Source organism: Chinchilla lanigera, unplaced genomic scaffold (genome assembly GCF_000276665.1).
Source record: "Chinchilla lanigera isolate Chin_1 unplaced genomic scaffold, ChiLan1.0 scaffold00028, whole genome shotgun sequence".
Lineage (NCBI taxonomy): Eukaryota > Metazoa > Chordata > Mammalia > Rodentia > Chinchillidae > Chinchilla > Chinchilla lanigera.
Window position 1 is genome coordinate 10,814,464 of NW_004955429.1, and position 8,847 is coordinate 10,823,310.

The 8,847-nt window shown below is 33.9% G+C and overlaps 1 protein-coding gene across 1 annotated transcript in view; it reads left to right on the plus strand.

The window, feature by feature from the left end:
- Positions 1 to 8,847, plus strand: part of Cubn (cubilin (intrinsic factor-cobalamin receptor)) — a 248,624-nt gene that overhangs the window by 24,790 nt on the left and 214,987 nt on the right. Inside the window, exon 15 of the mRNA XM_005386965.1 lies at positions 7,091 to 7,272. Coding sequence (XP_005387022.1) covers positions 7,091 to 7,272 — 182 coding nt within the window. The remainder of the gene's footprint in view (positions 1 to 7,090; positions 7,273 to 8,847) is intronic.

Sequence of the window (8,847 nt, forward strand, 5' to 3'; positions counted from 1 at the left end):
GAATAGGAGATGTCTTTCCATTTTCTAATGTTCTCTCAGTCTCTTTTATTGGAGTACTGTAACTTTCATTATAGAGGTTTTTCACTTCCTTGTCTTGGTTAATTTGTAGGCATTTCATTATTTTTGAAGCCACAAAGAGTGGGATTATTTTCCTGATTTCTTTCTTGATGTGTTCATTATTGATATACAAAGATGCTACTGATTTTTGTGTGTCGAATTTATAACCTACCACTTTGCTGAATTTATTTATTAGCTCTAAGTGACTTCTGTTGGAATTTTTGGGTCTTCTATGTAATGGATCATATCATCTACAAATAAATAGAGTTTGAATTCTTCCTTTCCTATATGTACCCCTCTTTTTGCTTTCTCTTTCCTGGTTTTTATGGATAGGATTGTGAGTATTATATTGAATAGGAGTGTTGACAGTAAACATTCTGGTTTTATTCCTAACTTTAGAGGGAATGATTTTTAGTTTTTTCCCATTTAGTCCGATATTAGTTGTGGGTTTTTCTTATGCAGCTTTTATCAGCTTGAGGTGGTGTCTTTCTATGCCTATTTTTATAAGTTTTTTAAATCATTAATTGGATGTTGTGTTTTATCAAAGGCTGTTTCTGTTTTGAGGTGATCATATGATTTTTATCCTTACTTCTAGTTATGTGGCATATTACATTTACTGATGTAGGTATATAGTACCATCCTTGCAGCCCTGAGATGAAGCTGATTTGGTCATGCCATATGATCTTCTTAATGATTTATGGCATTTTACTTAAAAGTATCTTTTTTGAGGAATTTTGCATCTATATTCATTAAGGATATTGACCTATAGTTTTATCTTTTTTTTGAGCCCTTGTCTGGTTTTGACATCAGAGTAATGCTGACTTTAGGGAATGAGTTTGGCAGCATTCCTTCCCTGCCAATGTCATGGAAGAATTTAAGAAGTTAATCCCTCTTTGAAGTTCTGATATAATTTAGCTGGTGAATCAGCTGGGCCCTGGGTTGTGTTAGTTGGTCACTTTTACTACTGCTGCAATATTATTGCCTGTCATTGGTCCATAAGGGGTTTTTATATCTTCTTGGTTCAACTTTAGCAATTCATATGTGACCAGGAATTTACCCATTCTTTTAGGTTCTCCAATGTATTGGAATGAATTTTTTGAAACAATTTCTTCTAGTCGTCTGGATTTCAGTGAGGGCCACTGTGATTTTTGCCTTTTTCATTTCTAACTACATGGATATGAGCCTTTTCCTTCCTTCTTTTAGTAAGTTTGGCTAAGGATTTATTGATCTTATTTATCCTTTTAAAGAACCAATTCTTTGATTCATTTATTCTTTGTATTATTTTTTAGTCAAACTTCATTGATTTCTCCCCTGATCTTCATAATTTCTTTCCTTCTACAAGCTTTGAATTTATATTGCTCCATTTTTTGTCTGTGGCTTTGAGATGCTTCATTAGGTTATTTGTTTGCAGTTGCTTTGTTCTTCTATTATAGGCATTCATAGCTGTAAGCTTCCCTCTGAGAACCACTTCTCTAGTGCCCTACAGGTTTTGACATGTTGTACTGCTGTTGTCATTTGATACTAAAAATTTAAATTTTTCCCTGATATCCTCTGTGACCTACTGATTATTCAAGATTGTATTGTTTAATCTCCATGGGTTTGTATAATTTCTGTGGTTTCTTCTGCTGTAACTTTGTAGTTTTACCTCATTGTAAGCTGATAAGATGCAAGAGATTAAATCTTTTGTATTTATTTAAACATGTTTTATTGCCTAAGATAGGGCCTATTTTGGAGGAAGTTCCATGAACTATTGAGAAGAGTGCATTCTATGCTGTTTGGTGAAATACTCCAGATATCTATCTGTTAAGTTCATTTGTTCAGTGGTATAGTTCAACTCTGATATTTCTTTGTTGAGTTTTTATTTGGTTGACCTGTGAGAGTGGGATATTAAAGTACCTTGCTATGATTGTATTGGTGTTATCTGTCTTTTTATATTAAGTAGTTTTATTTTATGAAATCCGGTGTGCTGACATTGGCTGCATCTATACTTACAACTGTTAACTTTCTTTATCCTTGTGTTGATCCCTGTACCAATGTGTAGTGACCTCCTTTGTTGCTTTGGATAAGCTCTAGCTTGAAGTACACACTTCAACTGAAAATTAGGATACTGCTCCTCCAGTGGCATTTGGAGGACAGCGAGAGAGTACCTTCCCTGTTTCTGCTCCAGGGTCTTTTCTCTATCCCTAAATCCCACTGGTCCCACTGTAAGCCTTTGTGCTTTTTCACTGTATTATGAATCTTTAAGTACCTGGTTCTGGGTCCCTAACCAGGACTATACCCTTTTACTTTTCTTTGTCCCTAAGACAAATTGCCAGTTGGCAGCCTGCCAGCCACTCTGCTCAGTTTAAATTTTTCTCCAGACAGGATTTGAACTTTTTCCAAGAAGGTGTGTTTATTGGGATGGGATATGAGTGTTGATAGGGTTAAGAAACAGCCCTTTCTCTTATTCTCAACACCTCTGTTGCTGGATTTCATCTTCTGGGCTTCTCCTTTTAGTTTCTTTCCCTTGCTTGGGTTTTTGTTTGCCCTCTGTACCTGAATACTTTGGTGAGTGTCTTCCTGGTGTCTTGTGAGCACTGATGCCTTTAGCCTACCTAGATGCTCTCCCGATTTTGAATGTTGAATCAACTTTGCATTTTTCAAAAATTTTCCACTTGTTCATGACAAGCTATTCTTTTTATGCATTGCTGGGCTTTATTTTCTAATTTATTTTTCAAAATTTTGAATCTATATTTGGGAAATATTGGCCAACTTGTTGCCTTGAAATTTCTTTGTCAAGTGGCCATGTTGACACTTTAAAATTAGCCAAAGTGTATTCTTTCTTTCTGTATTCTCTGAAAGCATTTGTATAGATTGGTGAGACTTCTTCCTTTCTTAAATATTTGAAAGAATTCACCTTGGAGTTAGTTGAGACTGAAGTTTTCTTTGTTAGAAAATTTTGACATTATTTCAATTGATTTAGCGGATATAGATCTATTTAGATTTTTAATTTTTCTGTTTTGGTAATATTTTTTTCAAGAGACTCATCTGTTTCATCTACTCTTTCATAATGTTTTCTTGCTCTCCTTCAGTGTTTTTAGGATCTTTAATGATGTCTTGTTTTTTTTCCTAATAAAAATAATTTGTGTTTCTTTTTCCCTGATTAATCTTACTGGAAGTGTATTAATTTTACTAATGTCTTCAAAGTACAAACTATTAGCCTTGTTTATATTTTCTGTTGCCTTTTATTTCAATAACTTTTGCTCTTGGTTTTATAATTTCCTTCACATATGTTTTTTGGGGCCTAATTTACTTTTTAAAATTTTCCCAGCTTCTTGGCTTAGAGGCATGGATAAATGATATCAGCATTTTTTTTTTAATGTGTGCGCTAAAGCTTGAAACATTTTTTCACTTTTTTCTGGTTTGTTTGTGACTATGAGTTTTATTCAAAAGGTATTTCTTTGAAACAGTTTGTTGATTAATTACCAATGTGATCATTAGGCACACAGTGCATTATTTCAGTCTTTTGGAATTCGTTCAGATTTGCTTTATGGAATGATATGTTTTTTATTTTTGTATATTTCCTATAAAGACAGGAAAGAATGTGTGCTCTGCAGTGGTTGGACAGAATCATGTATATGTACCAACTTAGTTTAGTTGGGCCATAGTTTTGTTAAAACACTAATTTTTAGTGATTTAAATTTTTTCCAATTAGTGGAAGAAATGTATCAAAATTTCAAGTTAGGACTATAGATTTGTATACTTTTGTTTTGTTTTGACAAATTTTGATTTCTATATTTTATTTTTATTTTTTCCAGTATTTCCAATATTTATTTTTCCAACCTTATTGAGGTTTCATAGATGCATATGGTATTTAGGGTGTACAATGTGGTATTTTGACACATGGATGCACTGTGAAGTGATTATCCAAATCAAGCTACAGCAATTGATATATCTGTCACCTTATATAGTAACCATTGTTTTCTCTGTGTGTGGCAAGAACAATTAAGATTTACTCTTTTAATGATTTTAAAGTACATTATTCAGTATTATCTATACTTACCTATAATTCAGTATGTGCTGGGCTATGTGGGAGGTCTACAAAATTTAAATGTACTTTTGACCAACATCTCCCTGTTTTCTCTGTCTCTTAGCCCCTGGTAACTATCATCCTATTCCTTGCTTCTGTGAGTTTGATATTTTTAGATCTCACATGTAAGGGAGATCAGGTACTATTGGCCTTTCCAAGTCTTGCTTGTTTCATTTACCATACTGTCATCCAGGTTCATCTTGGTACAGAAGCACATGCCTGTAATCCCAGGTAATCAGAAAGTGGAGGCAGGAGGATTGCAAATTTAAGACTAGCCTGGTCAATTTGGAAGCCTGGTCAATTTAGCAAGACCTTGTTTCAAAGTGAAAAGCGTTGGGTGTGCTGTATATAGCTCAGTGCAAATGCCCTGGGTTCAACCCCTGTTTTGAAAAAAAAAAAAAAAAAGAAATCTTCCAGATTCATCCATGTTGTCGCAAATCATAGGATTTTCTCCTTTTAAAAGGCCAAATATTATTCCATTGTGTGTGGAATGCATTTTTTTTCTTCATCCATTAGTGAATAGTTAGGTTGATTCTGCATATCTTGACTATTGTAAATAATGCTGCAGTGAACACAGAAATGTAGGTATCTCTTCCAGATGGTAATTTCATTTTCTTTGCCTTATAGGCCCCAAACTGGAGTAGGTTTCAAGTTTGAGATGGTGTGCTAGGCCCTTCCTGCCCACTTACTACCTTAGGAATGGAACCCCCTGTTCTCTGAGTAGCTCTTACTCTTTCAAGGGCACGTGATATTCAGATCCCACAGCTTGGATACTAGGAATGGCTATTGTTACTCTGTCGGTCCATGTCAAAAGCTTCGACTGATCAGAAGTATAGAATACTTTCCTTATTTTTTAAGGGGAAAAAATCTCATATATTCACAGTGATTTTAACATATATCGTTCTCACTTTATATTTGAATCTCTGGTATCACACAGTAAAAGTCCTGGTTCCCATTGACATTAATGTATTACCTATATATTTAATCCTATACATTTGTACAATAATACCAGCATTGTTACTAATACTGTGCTAATTGGAAAGCCTTTAATATTTCATTTCATTGCTTTTCTTTCATATTGTTCTTTTATTCTTCATTTTATTTCAGTGTGCTTGGTCATATAGTCAAATTACAGTGCTGTAAAGTCTCATATTCCAATTCTTCATGGCTGTCAATTCAGTGAAGTTCCTTCATTGATTTTGTTTTGCTTATAATTTTAGAGATTTCTTTTCTTCACTTTTATTAAATTTTCCTTTATGATCATGTTAAACATTCATAATGCCAAAGCGAAATGAATATACATGGTAGATTTTGAGAGGTAAGTTTAGTTTTAGGTTTACCCCTTTATTTAAAAACTTAAGCAAATACACATAATCATGTTTTCCTTTCTTAGATCAGAGGCAGCATACCATATACACTGGTGTATATTTTACATTTTCACTTGGTATATCCTGGACCTTCTACCACAGCTAGAACATAACAATGCCTTATGTAGATGTCTCCAGTGCTCTGTGGAAGGGCATTTGTCTTATTTCCAGTCTTTTGGAATTCTAAATTTTACTGCAATAAAGCATCATGTGCATTTGTCTTACTATATTTTTGCCAGAGTGGTATAGTTGGGATGTATTTCTGAAAGTGGGATTGGCCAGAAAAATTCATAAGGTTTTGTTGGATATTGCCACATTCTCTCTGTTAGTGATTACACATTATTGCATTCTCATTAACAATGTAAAAGAGTGTTGATTTCTTTACAGTTTCATCAGTAATTTATTTTCAAAAATCCAAATTTTTATCATTTTGAGAGGGAAGAAATGGTGTCTTAGTGAAGTTTTATTTTTCAGATGTCTCTTATACATTTTTCCATATGTATAAGGGACGTCTGAATTTTTTTCAGTGTATTCTCTCTTTACATTTCTATTCTTTTCCAAAACTCTTAATATATAAAGATACTAAATTTTTGCTATAGATTGCATTTTTTCATTTTATTATTAATATTTTACTTATAGTATTTCATATGTCTAGAATTTTACCCACATGATAGTTCTTTAAGTATTAAATTTTGGGAAATGCATATTTCTCTGATGAACTGAAATTTTTTTTATTAAGAATAATGAGAACAGTGTAATGAATTTGTTTCATTTTCTGCATTGGTAGCAAAGTTTTTATCTGAATAATTTGCATAGTTACCTAAATCTCACGCCATGTTACCTTATTTTATTTTTTCTGTTTATTTATTATAGTCAGTATTATTTTATATTTCTATGTTTTTAAATTTTACAGTAGCATTTCTTAGAAACTGCTACAAATTCTTTGTCAGATAAATATGCATATTGATAAAGATGGGATTCTTCCTGTCATTGATCGGCCAGTTAAGGACCTGGGGTGGTATGGTGATAGTCATAGGGTCAGGGCCAAAAAACCTAGCTCAGTCCTTACGTGTTCTACTCCTGGGTTGGTGGCTTAACCACCACTAACTTTGAATGTCTTCATTTATAAGCTGAATGGGTTACCTAGAGATACTGCTAAAGAAACTTCTCAAGGGAAAATTATGTGGTGCTTAGCTATTTCAAAATATAAAATGATGTCATTTGTTGAATGACAGAGTAGCTGACAAAGGTTCTAAAAGTTGAGTTGATATACCCACATTAATCTCTTCAATGTGGAAAAAATCAGTCTATATTCCCATTATTCAGCCCTCAAATGGTTCAGCACTATATTTGGAATTGTATCTCCTTTAGACAATGGCCTATAAGTACAGAGTTCACACATGGGTGCTTATCAATTGATGTGTCCACATGTATAACTTTATGAAACTGGAAAGCTGAAAGTCTTGTTTAATTTATGGGGATATCTAAACCAGCTCAGTCATTTAAACAAAGTTTTGCTTCCTGCAGGAGCTATGATAATTCTACACGAATTCTATCTTGAATACAAATGTAAAGTTTCTTTTCCATGTTATTTCAGAGTGTGGAGGTAGACTGACTGGTACTTATGGTTCTATCCAATCTCCGGGATATCCTGGAAACTACCCCCCAGGAAGAGATTGTGTCTGGCACGTCATAACCAGCCCTGAACTTCTGCTAACATTTACTTTTGGGACTTTGAGCTTGGAGAACCATGCAGATTGCAGCAAAGATTACCTGGAGGTAAACAATTACATTGAGATAGACGGTATCGTGGTATGAGTAGGGCTCGTAGCACTATAATTTGGTGTGCCCATGGATAACCCCAGTTTATTAGCAACAATTAGATATATTTCTCAACAGGTGTCAAATGTAAGTCTTGCTAAGTCCTTATTCTTAATTACACCAGCTTGTTGCTGCTTCTTCTGGGTTCCACTTCAATCTGGGAAACAGACTGCCTTACCTTCCCTTTTTCTTTCCTGAAAGCCTAGGTCCCTGAGCAGGGGAGAGCAGAATTCATGATAAACACCAAGTGCTGGTTGTTTCCTGCAATACAGATCAAAATCATCAGTAGGCTGTGGTAAACCTGCAGGATGTCTCCAATTTGACTGTAGCCATGAAGAAAAATGTTAATAGCAATTGTGTTGAAATGAGTTGATAAGTGATGAATCAATGGAGAATATTGAAAATTATCATTGGGAGGAGAGGAGTCAACCTGAACAACTCCTATCTTCCATTTATAAAAGATTAAAATACAGAAGAAAATTATGTTCAAATACCACCTGCATAAAGGTCCATAAAAATGCTGCTCTCCATTTTTCTACGGAAAAGATTATTGAGGAAATTGAGTTCTTAGGTCATTCCTGTATTTTTTATCACCATGGATCTCAGTGTCCCTTGCAATAATGCTAAAAAGGCAATAAGCTCTTCCAAATCCATTAGAGAAGACTGGAGAGCTGTGGAATTATTCATAAAGGGTAGAAGGATGCAGCTGTCAAACAGGGTCTCCACAAGTTGAAATCATTAGTAATTTAGCAGTTGTTATAAATGTATTTGAAACCTTTGGGAAGGACTGGAAGATCTTTCTCTCCTTGGAAAAATTTAGAAAAAGAATCTTTCAAATGTTGACAGTAAAAAGTGAGTTACCTTGAAATTAATATTCAATAAATTCCATTAAATTAAAATTAGAGGGTTTAGCTGAGTGTGGTGGCACATTCCTATAATCCCAGCACTGGAGAGACTGAGGTAAGAGGATTGTTGTGAGTTCGACACCAGCCTGGTCTATAAAGTGAGCTCAAGGACAACCTAAACTATACAGTGAGACCCTGTCTCAAAAAGACAAAAATAAATAAATACATACATAAGTAAATTAAATAAGAGGGTTTTAATTCTTATATATTTCTGCATGCCTTATAATAGAAGGTATCAATCATTCTGACAATATGTCTAAACAGCTATAGTATTTCAAGGAACTAAGTATAAAAATTAAGTAATGGTGCCATATGAGTTTATTCAAGGGAAAAAGTAATTTGAGTGGATGAAATTGACTACATTAAGATAATTTTTAGTTCATTGACTTGTCGGTGTTCTATGTAGTACAGATTTTGCAATTACAACAGAATTATAGAGAGGTCACCATGATTATTTAATATATTAAAGACCAAAAACTAAAAAGTTTCTAGGATCACAGTATCAGCATTGCAGTACTCTCGTTACTAAATTGTACTTTTACTTTTTTTATTTTAAAGAGTAAAAGAAGGATAACATAGTAATAGGGGAGGCTTACCAAATTACAGACAAAGTGGTAAGAAATTATCA